General features: G+C 35.2%; 1 protein-coding gene across 2 annotated transcripts in view; it reads left to right on the forward strand.

Moving 5' to 3' along the window:
- The window catches only part of PCBD2 (pterin-4 alpha-carbinolamine dehydratase 2), a 55,568-nt gene extending 34,495 nt beyond the window's left edge, over positions 1-21,073 (forward strand). For both annotated transcript variants that reach the window (XM_044661924.1, XM_044661925.1), the window contains 2 exons: positions 17,152-17,232; positions 20,670-21,073. In XM_044661924.1, the coding sequence (XP_044517859.1) occupies positions 17,152-17,232; positions 20,670-20,765 (177 nt within the window). In that variant the 3' untranslated portion in view covers positions 20,766-21,073. The remainder of the gene's footprint in view (positions 1-17,151; positions 17,233-20,669) is intronic.
- Positions 21,074-21,821: the final 748 nt, after the last annotated feature.

Consider the following 21,821-nt stretch of genomic DNA (forward strand, 5'->3'; position numbering starts at 1 on the left):
TAGTGACTGTGTCCAGTGTTTTAATGGTCCAGATTCCTAAGATTGTCCTTTTGTTAATATTGTTTAAAATAAAAAATCTGTTTTTCATAGTGGTGAAGATAAAATTTTCCTTAAACCTTATAGCAAGTTTAGAATAAATACTTAATATATTTGTGATTTGTTTCATTTGAATCCAGGAACACTTTAACCAGATCAGAGATCATTTCAAGTTTATAACCTGGGTGTTTTTTAAACACATAAATAAAAAAGACTTTTTAAATTGCTGAGTTCTTTGAAGTTATTTTTTTTTTTTGGACTAGCATCATCTTTTAAGTAGTATAATGTTAGACCATTTTGTTCTAAAGATGTATTGTATTTGTATTCTATTACAGGGGTCTCTTAGTATTGCTTTGGTGATGTATTACTTATCAAGATAATATTGGAATATTAATCAGTAATTGTGTTTAGAAAGGATTAAAAGAAGAAATGGGTTCCAGTTTAAGATATAGGAGGAGAAAGACAAGTACCAATTAGTTGGAAAAATGTATAGACCTCTTAGATCCATTGACTAGGTTGTGTTGTGAATAGATGGGATTTACAGAATATGCTTGACACTTAAAGGAGATCTATACACTATTCTGTGAATCAAAATTTGGTGTTGTATAGGGGCATATACTTCCCCTTGGTTTGCTTGGTCATTTTTTTACTCTTTGACCCAAATGTCTTTATTATGATAAAGCTGAAGTGGGGTATATAGTATCTTTTCTTTAATTTTGATATTGCCTCAGTCTGAGAATAAGGTTCTCAGTATTATGTTTTTGGAGGAAGAAGTAATACTCAAACTTTGAATTTTTATGGAATATGGCATGTCAGAAACTGTATTTACAATTTATATACGGGAGCATCCCTCATCAGGACCAATTCCCTGTTTCCTTGTTTTTCTTTTTTGTTTGTTGTTTATCTTTATTAAAATGTTTTTCTTAATTTAAGAGACCTCACATTCAATTTAGTCAAACTATGACAGTATGGATAGGCAGCATGGTATGGTAGAAGGAGATCTGGCCTTAGTTAGGAATTCCTAGGTTCGAGTTCCCTCTACATCTCAGGATGAACCTTAAGTGGACACTTAGCCTTTCATTACTCTAGACCATACTCAAATAGAAACAGGTCCCTGCTGGCATACTGACATAGAAAACCATAAATTAACATTATCTGTGTTGTATTATATTTTTATTTAAGTTATCAAACATTTCCCAGTTACATTTTAATTGATACCTCTTCTCTAGGCAATTCTCTAATACTATAAATTACAGAGAAGGTGATGATATATATGGGTAGAGGGAATTGCTTCACCCAGGAATTCTTGGTATGAATGAAATCATGAATCTAGTCCCTATATCTATGATAGCACAGAATTAGAACAATTATGACCCATATATAACTTGCTAAAAAGTGCAAAAAAAATTCCAGAGTAAACTGTCATTATTAGAAGACTATTTGTGTACTTTATTAAGTGTAAAATCTTAGTCATTATCTGAAGGATTCTGATTACCATCCCTATTATTATTAGTGAATTACTATCCCACTTTGAGGTCAAGAAAGAATGTGTGCTATTAATGAAGCCAGGATCAAGAGTCACATAAGACAGTTTTAATGGAAAATGGTGATGTAAGATGCTACTCTTTTTTAGAATTGGCCAATTTTATTTGTGGAAAGGAACAGAAAAATGAACAGTTCTGAGAAAGTAGTACCTCAAAGAAAATTACTTGGGGAGAAGTATAGTTCTAAAAGGTCCCATGAGCAAACAGTCCTTATAAAAAAGAATTTACTGAAGATAAAGATGTCCAAAATTTTTTGCTTGCCAGCACCTATTTTACATGTCTATTATAAGCACTTTGAGGTTGATAGCTCTGATAACTCTAACTTTGATGACTATAGGATAATTGTATATTGCCTGTTTATGGCATTATTGGCAAAATTTCTTACTCAAAGGTAGAGGCGAGTCACTACCTAGAGAGATATGCTCCTTCAAGGAAGAGGCAATGATTGAAGAAGCAGAGCAGAGACAGAAGCAAAGTAGAGACAAGTAGAGTAGAGATGGTTTCCTGATGCTTGAGAGGAACTGAGCCTGCCATCCAGCTGAGCAGATGGCTCATAGAAAAGCAGCTGAACTGAGAGTTTGGAGAATAGTTTAGAGCAGGGGTCGGCAACCTTTTTGGCCATGAGAGCCATAAACGCCACATTTTTTAAAATGTAATTTTGTGAGAGCTGTATAGTGCTCACAGTGCGTGCTCCTGTAACAGTGCCTGAAAAAAAATTGACTTTATGGCTCCTGCAGAAAGAGCCATATCTGGCCCTCAAAAGAACCAGATATGGCTCGAGAGCCATACGTTGCTGACCCCTGACTTAGAGCCTGCATTGTTCCATGACTGAATGGAGTGGACAGTTATTATTATTATATATCATAATGTAAACATCTACAGAGCAGGAATTATTTTTTAGTTTTCTTTGTATTCCTGGTTCTTAGCCTGGTACATAGTGGGCATTTAACAAATGTTCATTGACTGATTAAGGACTGCCTTGTATCTGCTCTTGGGAGCTGAGGCAATTCAAGGAATAAACTTTGTTATTAGGAGCTTACTAGGGAAAGAAAAAAATTCTTGTTTCTTAAAAGAGTTGATTGGGGGAAAGGGAAGGCTTATTTGTCTTACCTTTTACTATCTCATAGTGCTTGATGTAGGAAAACCCCTCAAAGCCTAGCCAAGAGAGGAGACCTGAATAACTGTAGATCCTAGGCTTTGGGGAATTTCTTTTAGCCAAAAAAAGCTTATTAGTCCCTTGCACCCAAGCCAAATAGCAATTTGAAAAGAATAGTCAGCAAAGAAGAAACTTTCTCAGCAGTCAACTTTTGGTGTAGATTGTTTCTGTTCTGAGATCAAGGGCATCCAAGAGTACAGTTGAGAATAGTGTGATGCCCTGGGCCATAGATTTCTTTATTCATATACATACACATATACATGTGGCTACTCCTTTTCAAGGACACTTTGTACATTGGTGGGAGAGTGTGACCCAGGTTTATAGTTGGATTGCAATGATCATTCTTATTTTGTATTTAATAAATATTCGATGATTCAGTAATTGAGCTAATGTTGTTATTTTAGCTTACCTGTTTAAATGAGAAGTAGAGAACTATCAAGAATCATAGATAACTCCCCCCTGAACAGTATTATGTCTAGGCTATGTCTGTTTTGAATTCAGGGAAGTGCTATTTGGATGTGTCTAGCAGACTCCCTATGGACACATGGGGACTTTGAGACTACATTTTCCATGATTCCAATGGGTTTCCGGTTTCCGGTTTTTGGGCGTGGGGACGCCTGACGTCCCCACGCAGAGGGCAGTTTAAATTCAGAGGAGGGCCTAGAGAAGGCCTCTTGGTTTCCTGGGTGACTGGCTGGCGTATGAGAGTGAGGATGAGCTCTGGCAGTAAATTTAAAAGATAGTCAGGTGTGGTCATATATTTTACCAACATGGCCATGGCTTTAATTAAACTACTAATTTCTCTTATTATATCAGTCTTTATCATTTTTAATCTTAACAGCTAGTATATATAAATGCAGGTCTAGGTGAGTGAGCAAGGCTAGAGAGAGAAGAGAGACAAATTGTGAGCGGTGGTAGATAAACATATTCCCATATCCATCAGCAAATAGATTCATCAGTAGAGAACAATTATAGTAAAAGCTAGTCAAATTTCTGAGGGATGAATATTTTAACAGTTTTTAAACATTTGGAGTACGAAGTGGATAGTAAATAATGAAATTTTATTGATACCAAGGCTAGCATAAATTGAAGGATTGTTTGAGTAATTCAAGAAGGCTATAACCAAGTTGGGAGATTGCCAACCAACTAGTGGGTAGTGATGCAAGTGGAGAAATGTAATAGAAAATTTGTTCCTGCAGGAGAATTCAGAAATAAACAATGCCTCCTCAGGAAAAAGACAGTTTTAACCTGCATTTTTAGCCAGCTGTTAAGTACAACACCTAGGCTTGATTTCTACAAAATGTGACCTTATATTAAATTGTATTCATACATGGCCTTTTGTATTCAGACTATGATTCATGAAAAAAAAAAAGACAAAATATTGTCAGTGGGAATATACTATTATGGTCAATTACACTAAGATTTCACAGCTCTGTGCAAAGAATAGAAGAGGAATTGATAAGGTAATGAAAATATCCTCTACCACAAGGAGAAATTTACTTTGTAAAACTAAAGTAAAACTTTAAAAAAATTTTAATGAGAGTTGTCATACTCACTATTGCTGCCGAAATGTAAAATTTAACCTTTTTTTTTTTAAAAGAAAACTATGCCAAGAATCTGGGGTGGAGGCAGTGTTTCTGGCTTTGGAAGCTTGTATATTTATGGTCTTAGCAGAGACAGGAGAGTTAATCTAGTGTGGAACGGGAGAAAGGAAGGTAGCATTAAGTGCCTACTATGTGCTGGCCACTCCTAAATGTTTTATAAATATTACTTCATTTGTTTCTTACAACAACTCTGGGAGGTAGGAAATATTCTGGGCCTCAATTTCAGTTGAGGAAACTGAGGCAGACAAGTTAAGTGAGATATTAAACCTAATATTAGAACAAGCAAGAATAGGCTGTTTTAGGGCCAAGAATTTGGGTAACTAGTTGGAGAATTTGCCTAGTAGTGTCTTTTATGTTTTAGTAGTTAAGCCATCACTGGTAAATGACTTAGTTCTCTAGTGGGATTTGTACTTCAAGGCAAAAACAAACAAACAAACAAAAACAATGTTAAAAACCCCAATATATCATTATACAACTTTTTGAATAATTTTTGGCAGACCCTTCCAAAAGTGAATTTCAGTTGTTCTCAAACTGGCTATCTACAAAAGTCAGGAAGAATTACCCTTATCAGCCACAGAGCCAGCATTGGATTATTGATACTTTAGAAAAAATATTCATTATAGAGTGAATGAGACCTCGGTTTGGTTTGTCCCTAACAATTGCTGTGTTCCTAGCTGTTCTAAATTTTGTGGCATTGTTTACAAATTAAGATCTTATATTCTTCTAGCATTGATATTGTAGTTGTGAACAAAGAGTATATCTATGTAAATAAAGGCCATAGTGCGATATTTAATTTTGTTCTGGCTCAAACATTTTTTGCTGACTCTTGGTGCATAAAGAATGTTTATATGTTGGTAAGCCACTAGTACCAAGTAAAGGTCCTGTCATATGACACACATGTGCTTGGCAATGATCTTGCCCTGCAGACTGCTTAATAATTTTCATTATTTTTAATTAAAGTTGAAGAAGTGCAGACTCTAGCTGAAATTAAGGTAGGTTGTGTTGCCGGAATCTGGTAATTACTTTAATTGATCACAAGATAGTTTCCTTGATCACCAATTAGACCAAATTGCCGATCATGTTTCAAGACGTGAAGAAATGCCCAAGCTGATTTATGTAATAGTGTTTTCATTTCTAATCAGACATAAATATCATTTCCTTCCATAGCAATTGTATTTTATAAAAGTAGGGTTACAGGCCCTCAAACACAAAGGTGATTCATAAACAATAGAGTTCTAATTCATTGAATTAGTAAAGGAAGTATTTAGAGGCTTAATGGAGATTGCATTGAGGAAATGACTTTGGAGTAGTTGGTGTTCATTTTCTTAGAGGGAGATGTTCTTTTTTAGTGCATAATTAAAATAGTCTATAATCAAAATATAAAAGATCAGAGCAGATTTAAAGAATTTTTATATAAAGACAAGAAGCTGAGATTTAGAACTTTTATAAATCTTCATTGGTATTCCATTTTTATATTCAGGATGCTGCTAAATAGTTTTCAGATTATACAGGCCTTTTTTGGGGTTCTGTTTTTGTCAGTTTCATAGTTTTGTGAGTATAATTATTCACATTGACAAAAATAAATCAAAAGGAATTTTAAGGAAAATGAAAGCTCCAGAGAAGAGTTGATTTGAGGTTCATGGAAAAACCTTTTAATTGCTGATGGTTTGGAGATTTCCAAATGACAAACTTCATTGGTCTGATTTACCATGATTGTAACACTAACATTCCTCAGAATGGCCATATGACTTAAAAAGTCATACTTCATCATGCATTCATTGATTTGTTCTAAAATGTTTGTAATTTGCCATTGAGGAAAGACTGAAGCTATTATCAACCATTATATGTTCTTTGTTGACCATATGTGTGTTTGAAATGACTGGGGCTCATGGAGCATATACAAAGTATGCTTCAAACTGGTACTAAAAATCTACCTCAACAGGTAGGCATATGTCAAGAAGTTACCATGAGCCAAAATATTTTAATATGAACCAGCTTACATGCATTTTGAGCTATGCAGGCTCATTTTACAGTGGAGGCTTCATTTGCATGTATTGTTCAATTCAGGCATTCAAGGCAGTCTTTACCTTTTAAGATAATGTGTGATTACTCTTTTCAGGAACTTGATACTTCAATTTTGGCTACTCTTAGGAAGCCCTCAGACTTTATTTTCCCCCTATTTACAGTTCTTCCTCTTAAGTAGCAAACCTACAATAATTTTTCACCACTCTTTGTGTACTTTCAGATTTTAGTTATAGTTCTGTTAAGCTAAAATAATTTTTCCTTTTTGCTGAACTTGAGTCCCTATAGTCTCTCTCTCTCTCTTTTTTTAAAAAACCCTTACCTTCTGTCTTGGAGTCAATACTGTGTATTGGCTCCAAGGCAGAAGAGTGGTAAGGGTAGGCAATGGGGGTCAAGTGACTTGCCCAGGGTCACACAGCTGGGAAGTGTCTGAGGCTAGATTTGAACCTAGGACCTCCCATCTCTAGGCCTGGCTCTCAATCCACTGAGCTACCCAGCTGCTCCCCTATAGTCTCTTTTTTATTTTTTTTAAACATTTATTAATATTTATTTTTTAGACCCCCTATAGTCTCTTAAAGGCCATCAGAAGACTGACTGCTATGATTATTCTTACTTCATTTTCACTCATCTAAGTCCCATGAAAAGTTATTTTATTTTAATTTAAAAGTTATGTGTCATTGAGGATGCTTTTCATTTGAGAATTGTTTGTATTTCCATAACTGGTTTGTGCTGCTGAAGAGAGTTGGCTCATGGGTAGCTTTCTGTTATCAATATAGGTTAACTGTTCTTTTTCTAAAGAACATTTTAGGAGTGAATGCTGTTTTGATGACTGATACTTTTGTGATAATACTGCTTAAGTAAAAAATATTAAGTGAATGTTGAAGAGGAACCCTTTAAACTAGGGAAACTCCAAATTTGGGGTCCCTCATAGTTTTTTAATTTACTTTAAAAAAAAACAACACCTTACTTTTCCGTCTTAGAAACAATACTATGTATTGGTTGCAAGGCAGAAGAGTGGTAAGAAGTGTTTGAAGCCAGATTTGAACCTAAGACCTGCTGTCTCTGGGCCTGGCTCTCAATCCACTGAGCCACCCAGTTTCATTATATTGGTGTGTCTTTTTTTTGAAAAAAGATCCTATCAATGGATGGTTGTTCTTGTATTCTTTTTAGTTAACTGTTCTGTGTCATGGAATGGGCTGCTGGGCAAAGGCTTCCTTATTTTTTTTTTTACCCTACCTGTGATACCTTTGGCAAGCCTTTTCACTTTTGTGGGCCTTAGTTGTGCTCATCTATAAAATTAGGGGATAAGACTTGTTGATCTCTTAAGAGCCCTTTCAGCTCTGAATTCATGATCTTTAGCCCTAAGTCTGATTTACCAATGTTTTGGGAAATCAAAAGTTTTTAAAGCTTCTTTTGACTTTAAAGTAATTCATAGTATTCCCAAAGAAATAAGAAAGAAAACATCACCTGTGTGTGTAGGGAGTGAGCTCCCTGTGTATTTCCTTTGAAATTTCTGATTTTACCCAAATTAATTGAAATGAAATTATTCTTATTGACCAATGTTTGTGTGTCTTTATTGCTGTTAATGACATGAGGGAAAAAGCATTCTAGGAATTAGGAGCTTTGTTAGATTCTTTATTATAGAGGGCAAAGACAGTATATGTCAGATTGACCTTTTACAGATACTTGTACAGATAGGCTTTTGCTAAAAAGCTGAACAGAGCTTAATCTTTCAAAATGCTATGAAGATAGAGCACTAAATATGTTAAATCATTGACTTCAATAACTTCAAGTAACTAAAAATGGCTTTTACATTCAATTTCATTCTTTCTTCTTGGCAAATACCTTCCCTCCGTCTTCAGTAAATGAGTTAAATCATATTATAACAGTGGAGATAATGTATTTTCTGTACTTGGATGTAGCTTATTAAATGTATTTAGTTAGAATTTTCATCTTGACTAACATGGAAAACTTTTGGGGTTTAAGATTAATGATAGAAATTAATTTTAGAACTCTTTTTTACATAGTTTATTTTTCCAAATGACATGGAGTAGTATTGAAAATGGCATGTCTCTTGTTATCATAGATTTGTTTGCTGACATAAGTGTCTGCAGTTCAGAAACTCAAATGTAAAATCCAAAGATTTTAAAAACTATGTTGTTTTTTCTTCATGGGATAAATGAGGTTAAATATTTATTTATATGGATGTAAGAGGTACTACTATGGGAATTCTACTCTAAAGTGCCACCATATTCAAGTCTTACCAAGTCTGTGGCTTTCAGACATAATAAAGGCAAATTTCACTTTTGTTTATATTACTTTCTTAAAATTTCAAAAGCAAGTCTTTTCTCTCAAGCCAAGTTTGTTCTCTAGCAAACATGTTCCTTTTTTTTTTCAAATGATACTGAGGCAAAATCAGCTGCTTCTTTCTCTATACATCCTCTGTGATAGAATCTGTGGTTTAAGAAGTCCAACTCTCTTCTTGAATTTCTTTTGTACAAAGATCCTATTGCTTTTAAATAACTGCAGCCATGCATGGGCAGGAAGGACTCAATTAGGCAGTTAAATGTCTTGGGCTAAGTAAGATCTTTTGTTTATGCATGATAAAATGTATTTTTTGGGGTGGCAGAGGAGAGATCCATTACTTTTTTCTTAAAATAAATTTTTATTGTTATCTTTTTAATATCACCGCATTTCCCAGTATATTCCTTGCTCCCTCCCCCCATCTCTTTCCAGAGACCTTTCCCTTGTAACAGAATAATAAAAAGAGAAAAACACACAAGTAAAGTTAACTAATATATTGAAAAAATATGACATTTTATGAAAAATAATACTATATCTATAGTCCACATATTTTCAAAGACGCTGGGAAATGTCTTCTCATATCTTTTCTTTGAGGCCAAGCTTGGTTATATTACTTATGCAGATCTCAGTTTCTTTTTTTATTATTATTGTTCTTTGTGTATACATTGTTGTATGTCTAGCTCTTAGCACAGTGCCTGGCACATAGTAGGTGCTTGCTAAATATTTGTTATTATATTATGTATTTTGTTTTTCTGATTTTGATCTTTTATCTTCCCTGGCTTCCCTATAATCTTTAGCATAGCACTGGGCACATGGAAAGCCCTTGATTGAGTATTTAGTGATTTTGTTGCATTAATTTACCATATATTGTTTAGCTATTCCCTAGTGGATGGGCTTCTATTTCGTTTCCAGTTTTTTGTTCCCTCAAAAAGTGCTGCTATAAGTATTTTAGTTTATATGGTCCTTTTGATAATGACCTCTTGAGGAGACATATGTCTAGCAGTGCAGTCTCTATGTCAAAAGGTTTGTGGACATTTAAATTACTTTCTTTGCATAATTCCAAATTACTTTCTACAATGATTGGGCCAGTTAACACAGCTCTGTGAACAGTGCATTGTTTTGCCTACCTTTTACTGACTATTTCTAACATTTGCCATCTCTGCCCGTTTTTTGGATATGAGGTGGAACCTTTAGAGTTGCTTGGATTTGCAGTTCTTTTATTATTAGTGGTCTGGAGCATTCTTTCCTATTGTTATTAATAGTTTATAATTCTTCTTTTGGGAATGTTGTTGAGAAATATCTTACTTTTTTTGGGTTTTGGTAATTGCTTTATCAGCAATTTGGTCCAAAATTTTTTCTCCAGTCAACTACTTTCCTTTCTAAAAAATTTTAAAAATTGATTTATTTTCTGTTTACATTACCTTAATATCCTAACCTCCTCTACCTCCTCACAAAGAGCCATTTTTTTTTTTGTGGTTCAGTCATTTCAATTGTTCCTTGGGACAAAGAATTTTTCCCTTCTGATTCTTGTGGCATTCATTTTTTGTTCATGCAGAAGCCTTCCAATTTAATGAAACCAAAATTATTTAATATTTGGAATTTCCTCTTTCTCTTATATAGTTAAGAATTTACCCTTTATTCATAACTACACTAATTTTGTTCTAATCTTTTAATGATTTTTAATCTTTAACTTCTTGTTTAAATCGTTAATATCCAAAACACATCCATTTTAGAGTGTCCTATGATATAAGGTGGCTATAATTTCTGCCAGGCTTCTTTTCAGTTTACTCAGCAAATTCTTACATGTTAAGGATTTTCTTTAGTAATTTATATATTTTATTTTATTGAACTCTAGGCTTTTGAATCTAGTTATTTCCTACTTCCTTACCTAGTTGCATTGATCTACTTTTCTACATTTTAACTAATAGAAAATAGTAAGTGCTTTCCCACTTTCTGCCTTATTTTTTCCATTATTTCTCTTTATATTGCAGTCTTTTTGTTCCTCCAAATAAATTTAAAATTTTTTGTTTAGTGTTGTAAAGTATCCCTTTGATAGTGTGACTTAGCCCTAAATTTGTAAAGTGACTTCAAGAGTATTATAATTTTGATTATGTTGGTATCATTCAATCATGAGAACTGACCATCTCTCCAGTTATTTACTTTGTTCTTTATTTCTTTAAGGAGCATCTTATAAGTATAGCAGTGCAGGTATTGAATATGCTTCAGTTGATTGACTTGCAAATATTGTATGCATTTTAAAAAATTATTAATAGAATTTATTTCCAGGTATCTCAGTCCCTTCTTCCCTTCCTCACAGTATAGAAGGTATCATCTGGCATGTTGTATGCATTTTGAATGGAATTTTATTATTCTTTTAGAGAAATACTTTTGATTTTTGAGGGATTTACTCTGCCTACCTACTCTTCTGAAGATATTAATCTCTCTGTTAGTTTCTTTGCTGATTCTCAATGATTTTGTCAGCAAATTATCACGTGGTCATCAAATGGAGATAGTTTTGTCTTCTCTCTGCCCATCTTTATGCTTTCATTTTCTTTTTCTTGTGCTATTGCTACTGCTACCATTTCTAGAAATATATCAAATAATAGTGGGAAAGGGGTGGCCTCACCTTCATTCCTTTATTTATTCTGTTTTCTATTGCTTTTAATGTTAACTTTTGATTTTAGATAAATACTTTTTTATCATTTTAAAAAATATCCTTTTGTGCCCATGTTTTGTAAGGTTTTCGGCATGAATATTATAATACTCATAACGTTTTGTTAAAAATGTTTTCTTTTTTTGATATAATCAATTCTGCTGGTTTACCTCTTCCTGATCACTTTTTTTTTTTAACCCTTAACTTCTGTGTATTGACTCCTAGGTGGAAGAGTGGTATGGGTGGGCAATGGGGGTCAAGTGACTTGCCCAGGGTCACACAGCTGGGAAGTGTCTAGGACCTCCTGTCTCTAGGCCTGACTCTCAATCCACTGAGCTACCCAGCTGCCCCTGATCACTTCTTTTTTCCTCGTTCATTATTCTCATTAATGCCCCTTAATTTTGTGTTTTCTAAGAGTCTATTTGGTGCCTCTTCTCTTGTCCCTGTATACTTTCTTGATAACCTCATTAGATTCCATGGTTTTAACTTATCTTAACTATGTTGATGGTTCCTAGATCTCTCCCTTGAACTTCATCTGGATATTTTGGAGACATTATAAACTCATCATGTCTAAACATACTTCTCTTTTCCAAAACTCCCTGTTTCTGCTGAAGGTACCACCTCCTTCCAGTGTCTCAGATTCATGATCTATTACTATCCTGAACTCTTCATTTTCCCTCACTCCAAATTTCCAATTAGTTGCCATTTCTACTTTCTCAACATCACTAACATTTGTCACCTTTTCTACAGTCATACAATTACTAATTCTGTTCAGGTCTCTCTTTTCTGTTCATCCTATGTACTGTTGACAAATCTGACCATATGATTCCCTTACTTAACTAATTCCAGTGGTTTTCTAATGACTTTATGATAAAATATAAACTTCCCTGTTTAGCTTTTAAAGCCTTATGTACTTTGGCCCCAAACTACCTTTCTAGGCTTTTAGATTGCTCTCCCTCCTGCACTTCTTGCATCTAGCCACAATGGCTTTCTCACTGTTCTTCACACATGACAATCCATCTTCCATCTTTATGCCTTTACAGTGGTTGTCCTCATGCTTGAAATATGTTCTTTCCTTGCCTCAGAGTTCCCCTTTTTAAAGATGTAACTCAGACATTATCTTTTGCAGGAAACCTTTTTTGTTTGCTTATTTTCTCCTCTAGTTTTGTGTTTTTATTTTATCTGTTTCTTCCCTTCTTTTGTCTCTTTCTTTACTCCCTCTCTTCTTGTCCCACTCCAACTTAAGTTTGATAATTTTTTTCCTTCCTGCATCTTTTTCTAAGAAGTTTTTCTTTTTGTTGTTCTCTTCCTTAATTTTCTGTCTATACTAAAATTTTCTTCATGTACTATGCCTTTTTTAAACCGAATCACAGAATTCTAGGATCCTAAATAAATAAATTAAAAAGTATTAATTAACTGTTTACCATTTGTTAAGCATTGGGATAAGAACTGGTAATTAAAAAAATTGAGAAATGCACATAATACAGAAATAGAAGCAGCACCATGTTGTAGAGTTTATCCTATAGCTCAAATCGTGGTGCCCAATTCTAACTTCATCTTTCCCTAATTATTCTCCTCAAAGCTATATGCCATGTCATCCTTGGGTCCTTGACCCCTGCCTCCTTTATGAGTACTAACTGCTCTTAGGAAGTTACAACCCTTTTGCCTGGCATATTGTAGGCATAATACTGTCTCAGAAAGATGGTTGCTTTATGTACCAGGTACCCTAAGTTAAACTCATATGAAGGCTGCATCTCTCATTTCAGGCACATACTTTTTCCCCCATGGGATTCCCCTTCCCCCATTGGTTTGTGATCCTCTAATCTTTTAGTCTTACAGACTCAATCCCTTCCATCTGCTGCCTCTTCTGTTTGCTTTCAGAGACTATAGGAATCATTATCCCTTTATCATTGTCTCATGTAGTTGGAATAGGTGCATCCCTCAGTTACTTTACCCCCTTCATACATCCTTCCTTTGCTTCTCCATCCTGTAAAGAGGTGGTGAGGTTTAGGCCATGATGCTTCAGTTCAGCTCCCCCACTTTTACTTATTTTATTTCAGTAAATTCTATTAATTGTTTCGCCGATAAATTATGAGCTGTCAAGGCTTACAACTATAGTAACACTTTGAACACCCTATATTAGAAGAAATTGCTTTTCAGATGTGTGGATAAAGGCAGAGTTAATGATCAAACAACCATTAGAGAGGATCACAGAAGAGAAAGTGGACAATTTTGTTTACATAAAATATAGACTTTTTTGCCTAAACAAAACCAATGTAGCTAAAATTAGAAGGGAAACAGGTAATTGGGGGAGAAAATAGGGAAATACAAATTAATGCAACTTTGAGGTTCTATTTCCCACATATCAGATGGCCAAAGTTAACAAAAAGTAAGATGATAAATAATTATTCTTATGTAGAGATTCCACTACTAGATCTGTTCTCCAAAGAGAGGAAAAAGACATATCTACAAAAATATTTATATTAGCTCTTTTTGTGATGGCAAAAACTTGAAACCATGGCAGTGCCCATCAGTTTTGGAATAATTAAACAAATTATTGAAATGAATATGAGGAATGCTACCTATCTCCTGATAGTGTGATAATGGATTAAATATCGCAGATGAAATACATATGGTCAAATGTGAGCATTTATTTTTCATGACTATGCATATTTGTTACAAGAGCTATTCTCTCCACCCTGCCCTCCCCCCAGGGGAGTAAGTGGGAGAAAGAAAATAAGTCAATAAACATTTATTAAGTACTTATGTGCCAGGCATTGTGCTATGTGCAGGGAATACAAATACAAGCAGAAGGAAAAATAGTTCCTGCATTCAATGAGCTTACATTCTTTTTTCTTTTTATTATTTAAAACCATTACTTTCTGTCTCAGTATTAATACTGTAAATTGGTTCCAAGGCTAAAGAGTGATAAAGGCTAGGCAGTGGAAGTTTAGTGACTTGTCCATGCCCACACTGCTAGGAAGTGTTTTGAGGCCAGATTTGACCCCAAGACCTCCTGTTTCTAGGCCTGACTCTTGATCCACTTAAGCTAATTATGTGCTGCAATGAGCTTACATTCTTTTTTTTTTTTAAACCAATGTTTTGTATTGGTTCCAAGGCAGAAGAGTGGTAAGGGCTGTGCAATGGGAATCAAGTGACTTGTCCAAGGTCACACAGTGTTTGAGGCCAGATTTGAACCTAGGACCTCCCGTCTTGAGGCCTGGCTCTCAACCACTGAGCCACCCGGTTATCCTCCATGAGTTTGCATTCTAATGGGAAAAGGCAACACATGAAAGGAAGCTGAAAAGCTGGACAGTCCCCAAGGGGCAAAGAGATAGTGATAATAGTAGTGGAGCCTGTAGAGGAATAAAAGCTTGACTGGCCTTGATATTTTTCTTAAAATGGAGGTTCTGGAAGGAACCAGCCAGTCAGAGGAAGAGGCTTTTGGGACAGAGTGTACTTCCAGTGTAAGAAATCCAGGGGGAGAATGAATTTGAGGAGGGTTCTGGTCTTAGCAGGGAAAGTCCAGAGAGTGAGGAAGAGAAGAATGATGGTGGAATAAAGAGGAATAAATGCTCATTAATTGAAAAAAAGTTTTAATGATGATAAAGTTCTGCTTATATCTTCTTGTATGTTTTTTATGCCTTAATTAACCCTTAAAAAAAACTCTGTAGGTCAATCTTTCTCTTAAGAATATATAATACCTAAATATGAGATAATTTCATTCTTTATTCCTTAATATTTTAACTTCTTTGTCTTTCTTATGTTTCTGTTGTTTGAGGTGTTTGTAAGTTGAATATTCTGTTCATACTCTCCCCCCTCTCCCCCACAATTGCCTTGTTCAGTTGTCTATCTTGTATTGTTGATGCTTAGGCTCAGATTTTCTGAGTATTGTATTTTGGGATACAACTTAAGCTCCTTTGCTTTTCAGAATATACTCTTCCATTTCTCTGTAATTTCTCTTTGTTGGTATATAATCTTGTGTTATTCAAATTTCTTTTCTGTTATAGCTGAATCTTTTCTCTATCTGCTTGCAGAATTTGTTGTTTTGTCATTGAAATTTTTCTACTGTCTTGGATTTCAAAATAATGCATTTAGGGCTCTAAGTTGAGAGTTATATTCATTTCTTATATTTTTATAGGTTTCATTTTTATTTTGAACCATTCTGAAATTTTTTGTTCTTATGCTATATTCTCATAAGAGTTCAAAATGTTCTTTATTTCATCACACACTGGATCATTTTTATTTGTCTTAAAATATTTGTTAAGAGAGTACTATAAATTTCTTTGAAGAGGTTGTACTCTCTTGTTTTTGCATTTCCTGGATTTAGTTGCCTTATTCTCTGGGCTTTTTTTAAAAAATAGTTTCCCCCCCAAATCTTTAGGGTTTCAGACTACTTTTCTTGCATTCACCCACCATTTTTTAACTCCTTCCGCTTTGTTGATTGGTATTTCCCCAATATTAGGCCACAGATTCGCCTTAGCCTACTGAAAGGTTGAAGGATATATTTGCTAGTCTAAGTTGCTAGCTTTAGTGGCCCATGGGGAAACAGGACTAGCATTAGTTGGATTTTAAGTTTCCTCTCATTTAGGCCCAGAATAGCTAGGCATGCTGACTTTCTACCCCAATTTCTCCCTTGGGTCTCCTCTTTTCCTTCTCCTGTCACAGCTGAAACATCTGTTGGGTGTGGCAAAGGTGTTTGTGTATAGAGTACCTGTAGCCTTGTGACCCTCAAACCTAGGGCTAGGCAACCCAGCAGAAGAGAGCATATTTTCATTTTCTTCCTTCCTCCTCCAGGATTGGTAGTATCTGTTTCTGCTTCTTGTCATCTTAGAATATTCTGGGAGAGTGTATAGCAGTGAGGATCCCAAGGTCGGCTTCAGATTTGGAGCTTTGAAGTTGGTGAGGGAAGGGCTGATTGAGCAGTCACTTAAAAGATTAGAGTTCTCCTCTATTGGAGTGCTCTCTGCTTTGTCCTAAAAATTTAGCTGTAACTTCTTTTCCTGGAGGGTTAGAGCAGTGGTTCCCAAACTTTTTTGGCCTACCGCCCCCTTTCCAGAAAAAATATTACTTAGGTCCCTGGAAATTAATTTTTTTAAAATTTTAATAGCAATTAATAGGAAAGATAACTATACCTGTGGCTATCACCACTCTACTGGATCGCTGCATCACCCACCAGGGGGCGGTAGCGCCCACTTTGGGAATCATTGGGTTAGAGGGTGAAAGGAGCATGGAGAATATGCCATTTTACTGGTTGCATTGTTGAAATAATTAAAAGAAACTTTTCATTCTATCACAACATTATTAAGGGAGGTTGGTAGTTAGATAGGGAAATATTCTCTTTCACAGCTGGCATTTTACATTTAAGTCTACTGGAAAAGCTTAATGGTTTGCTTAGTTTAGTAATTGCTAACTGAAAGAAAAACACCTGTAACGTACAGAAAAGTAATTCTTTTAGGTGCCTAACTAGAAAGTGATGAAAGTCTCAGCGGTTATAGATTTAAGGCACAATCAGGCCTGCTTGCTTTTGGAAAGTTGCAGCTACATTATTTTTGAGTATGTCATTCTATAGACAATTAAAATGTCCAGATAGGATAATTGAATGAGAATAGTTTTTTTGGCTTGTGACTTTTCATCAGTTAAAATCTCTCCTTTTCCTTGTGAGCTTCATCCCACCATAGCCCTGAGAAGATAACTTGTTTTTTTTGTGTGTGTTTCCTTTGAGGTTTTGTGATGATTTTAGTAATATCTTTTATCTGGTTGAATTTTTTTTACACATTGATTCAGTGCTGGAGAAAATATGAATAGTTAATTTTTTGTGTCTCTTTCTAGGCTTTTGGATTTATGTCCCGAGTTGCACTACAAGCAGAAAAGATGAATCACCACCCTGAATGGTTTAATGTATATAACAAGGTTAGTTCATTGGTTTATATTTTGATAACTGTAAATACATATTTTAAGCAATCTGTTTCTCTTAACATTGCTTTATTTTACCTGACATGGATCGGTATATCTGGTACATTAGAAAGCATTTTCTTTCTTTCTTTCTTTTTTTTTTTTTTAAACCCATAACTTCTGTGTATTAGTTCCTTGGTGGAAGATTGGTAAGGGTAGGCAATGGGGGTCAAGTGACTTGCCCAGGGTCACACAGCTGGGAAGTGGCTGAGGGCGGGTTTGAACCTAGGACCTCCCGTCTCTAGGCCTGGCTCTCACTCCACTGAGCTACCCAGCTGCCCCAGAAAGCATTTTCTATTATTTTTCGTTCTTAAAATGTGTGATAACAGTCAAAGCATATATATTATAAGTGTGCATGTATAGATGTTTTTGTATGTACACATACACAACACATCTTTGCACAAACACACAATAAACATGAAATTATTTCCAATAATACAAACTCTGTTGGTCCTTTGTCAGTAGGCATTTGCACTTTTTTTAACAGATAGACGATTCCATGAATAGAGTATCATACTGTGTTAAAAAAACCTGAATGAGTGCAAATATATAGTTACACACTTAACCTTGGACAAGTCACTTAACTTGCTTCAATTTCTTTAACTGTAAAATGGGGATAATTATGTTATCTACCTCCTAGAGTTGTTGTGGGGATAAAATAAGATAATATTTATAAAGTACTTTGTAAAGCATAGTTTATGTGTATTATTTCAATTTAGTAACATTTTCCTTTATTTTATGTTTTTCCTCTGGAATTAATATAAATCAAGTGTAGTCTAATTAGGTCCCACTATGGGAATGTCTGATTTGCAAGGCATTTTTCTTTATCTCTTATTTCTTGAAAGGCTAAATATCTGAGTAAGGGAGAAATTTTGTGATGTAATTGACTTGAATTACTACACAGAAGATACCTTCTATCAAGTGACATTGTGTGGGGTGTGGGGTGTGGGAGGGTTGTGATTAAAAGTAATTAAAACAAAAACTGTTTCCTGTCCTTGAATTCAATTGGAATACCCTATATCTTTTAAGATTTTTAAGGTGTTTTGTTTACCCCTTGGTAATCATTTCTGTAAAATGAGAGAAAATTTAGCATTTAGGCAGACTGTTTAGAGCACACACAAATATTCTCTAGATGGCACATTGGTTAGAACATTGAGTCTGGAATGAGGAAGACCCAGGTTCAAATCTGTCCTCAGATACTTATTAACAAATGTGAGTTTGAGCTATTCATTTTCTCAATTTCTCCTCCTCCCTCCCTCCCTCTCCCCCATAGTTAGTTAGAAGGTAAGTGGTAAGGGCTAGGTAATAGGGGGTAAGTGACTTGTCCAGGGACACATAGCTAGGAATTGTCTGAGGCAAGATTTAAACACATGATCTTCTGTTTCTAGGCCCATCTCTCAATGCACAGAGCCACTTAGCTACATGGACCCCCAATTTCTTCAAATGTAAAATGGGGATCATGATAGCAGCCTCAGAGTTGTTATGAGGAACAAATGAAATATTTAGAAAGCATTTATTAGCAAAATGCCTAGGCATAGAATAAATCTTTTCCTTTTCCCTGGGTCAGAGTATACTGAGGACAGTCCCCTCCTTTGGAGAGAGCAGTTGGGGTTGGGGGAGGGCCCATAGCTGTTGGACCTTTGCATGAGAAAGTTGGAGATCAAGTAATGAGAAGACAGTGATGCTGGGAAGGCTATAATAACAGTTAGGGACTTCTGCTATGCCACCAAGTCTGGCTTCTTAGATTTAATATTTGAGAATTAGTTGAGATCATTTGGACCCCATGACCTCTATTTCTTTAGTTTATAAGATAAAAGATGGCAGGAGTAGCTGAAAACCAGGTAATAGTACCCTGCCCCTTAAACCTCATCACACATGCCCACTATCCTAAAGGAAACTAGAGGTAACCACTCCTAGAGGATTCCCTTAGCCTTTCACCCTGTACCTATGTCATGATGATAGAACCCCTGTGGATCTCTGCTGGTTCTCTCTGGCTTTACTTTGCTCTGATAGATTTCACCATCTTTCTGGTCTTCATTTGCTCATGCACTGCTTTCTGTGCCCCCATTCATCCTCTGGGGCGGGGAGAAGTCAGACCTTGGGACCCCATCTTCCTTTCACTGACACCGCTGGTGGCTGTTGTGTAAGTCTCTGACCCATACCTGTATGAAAATCCGTTGTCCATATTTGGAGAGCAGTTAGGTGAGGATGCTGACATTAACTCAGATGTCCCCTGTGTGGTGAGAATATATATGTACGTGCTTGGGGAGAGAGAGTGAGAATTCCTGCCTCTTTTTTAGCTGTGGCCTGCTGCAGCTTCTTTGGGACCCTGGCCACCACTCACCCAGTGGTGTGTCTGCGTATTGGGCTGCTGGGCTGGGGGCTATTCAGGCATCATATTGAAGAATATAGTGCAGAGCCAGAAGTAGCCAGGAAATTTGTTATCCCAAAGGAGCCAAGTGCTGAGTCACATGACCTGGAAGTAGTCAGGGCATGATCTGCTTGTGATCTGTACAACCCTAATATGCTGTAGCATAATATGTGTATATGTATACACACACACACACACACACACACACACACACACATATACACATACCCACATACAAGAGTAGATGGAGAGAATGAGAGTTTACTACAGCTTTATTCTGAGGTAGACTGTTCTCCTTGACACCTCTGCTAATGGAAAAAATGCTATTTTGTTTATCAACTAGTTTACTCTTTTCCTGTCCAAAATGGGATTCAAACATAAAAATAATTAAGATGCTGTTTTTAATGACATAACTCCCCTTAGTGGCCTAATTAAACTTAGAATTTAAACTAATTAAAATGAAACCTCATTTAAGTAATTTTTTTTTCTCATGGGGAAAGGTTGAGACTAAATTGACTTTATACTTGAAAGGGGGTTTTCATTCTAAGTCAGCTGTTAACATGGTAAGAGTCACATTATAATGAAATTTCCTTCTTTGGTTTTGTTGTATTTAGGAATTACAGGTATTTTCACATAAAGATTTGTTGTTCTGTCATTTTTTTAGTTGTATCTGATTCTTTGTGACCCAATTTAAGATTTTCTTGACAAAAATACTGGAGTGCATTGTAATTTCCTTCTCCAGATCATTTTATAGATACTGAAACTGAGGCAGACATGGTTAAAGGTTACATAGCTAGTAGGTGTCTGAGGCCAGGTTTGAACTCAGAAAGATGAGTCTTCCTGACTTCAAGTCTGGCACTCTATCTACTATGCCACCGTAGCTGCTTATAAATCAAACTTTTACTAAGCTTCTTTTTAAAATTGTGATGTGAATATTTAATATTAGATCAATGATCTCTCCTATTGAAAGACAGTAAAGAGTTTGATTTTTTTTTTCTTTAGTAAGTTGTTTTCTTTCTTTTAGGTACAGATAACTCTTATTTCACACGACTGTGGTGGACTGACCAAGAGAGATGTAAAACTGGCACAGTTTATTGAGAAAGCTGCTGCTTCTGTTTAATGCCATGCAAAACTACATGCAAATAATCTTGATCATGTCTTGACTACAGAAGATGTTGAAGACAACTTACATGACCAATTAACTTCTAAATTTCTAATTTATTCTGTATTAAGATAAAGAAGATCTTAACTATTAAAATGATTTGAACTTTATCTGGATCCATTTCAGTCACATATTAAAAATACAGGTAAACCAACTAACTTCAGTACCTTAAAAATAAAGTAGAAAAACTCTTACCTTGAATATCTAAAATAATTTTTGGAAACTTCAAATATTATGTCTAGAAAATTGAACATTAGAAACTCAAGCCAGAAATTTGACTTTTGCAAATACTATGCTAGAGAACATTATATAAAATTTGAAAAGATTTATGATAATTTTATATAATAATTTTTATAAGTTTTCAAATAAGTTTTATTAATGTTTACATTGTAATTTTAATAAAGTTGAAAATCTTCCATGAATGGAAATTATCCTCATCCAAATAATTAATGATAAATATCTCCTATGATCATAACATAATTTACCTTCATATCTGAGGTAATGCACATTCAAAGAAATACTAAAATTCCCCAAAATCACAATAGCCCATTTAATGTGTGACATTTAAAAAACTTTTGAAGCTCATGGATACTTGTCACAAATTCTATAGGTCTAGTGAATATTTCAACCTTGGCTGAGATATTTTTAACAAAGTCTGTTACTGCCATCATTCCAAAATTTGGCAGAGGACCCCAGAAAAAAACACAAACCTCTGTACTGCTGATGAAAACCTTTTGGGTCTAAAATGTCACCAAGAATTTATATCATTCTGGTAGAAGGATAGAGTAAGCTGAAGAGTTACAAATATAAAAACCCATTCAGAAAGCTCCTAGGCTTCCCAGGAAAATCCTTCCCACCTCCTGGATGAGATTATAACCCATTACAGGGTAACTAAGCCCCTTTTCAGGGACCTGCATCCCTCTGATATGAGACTGTAACAGTGTAAAAGACCTGTCTCCAATATGTCCCACCCATTTTCAATGTGGAGCTGAGGACTAAATAGTGAAAATCACT

This window comes from Gracilinanus agilis, chromosome 2 (genome assembly GCF_016433145.1).
Source record: "Gracilinanus agilis isolate LMUSP501 chromosome 2, AgileGrace, whole genome shotgun sequence".
Taxonomy (NCBI): Eukaryota; Metazoa; Chordata; class Mammalia; order Didelphimorphia; family Didelphidae; genus Gracilinanus; species Gracilinanus agilis.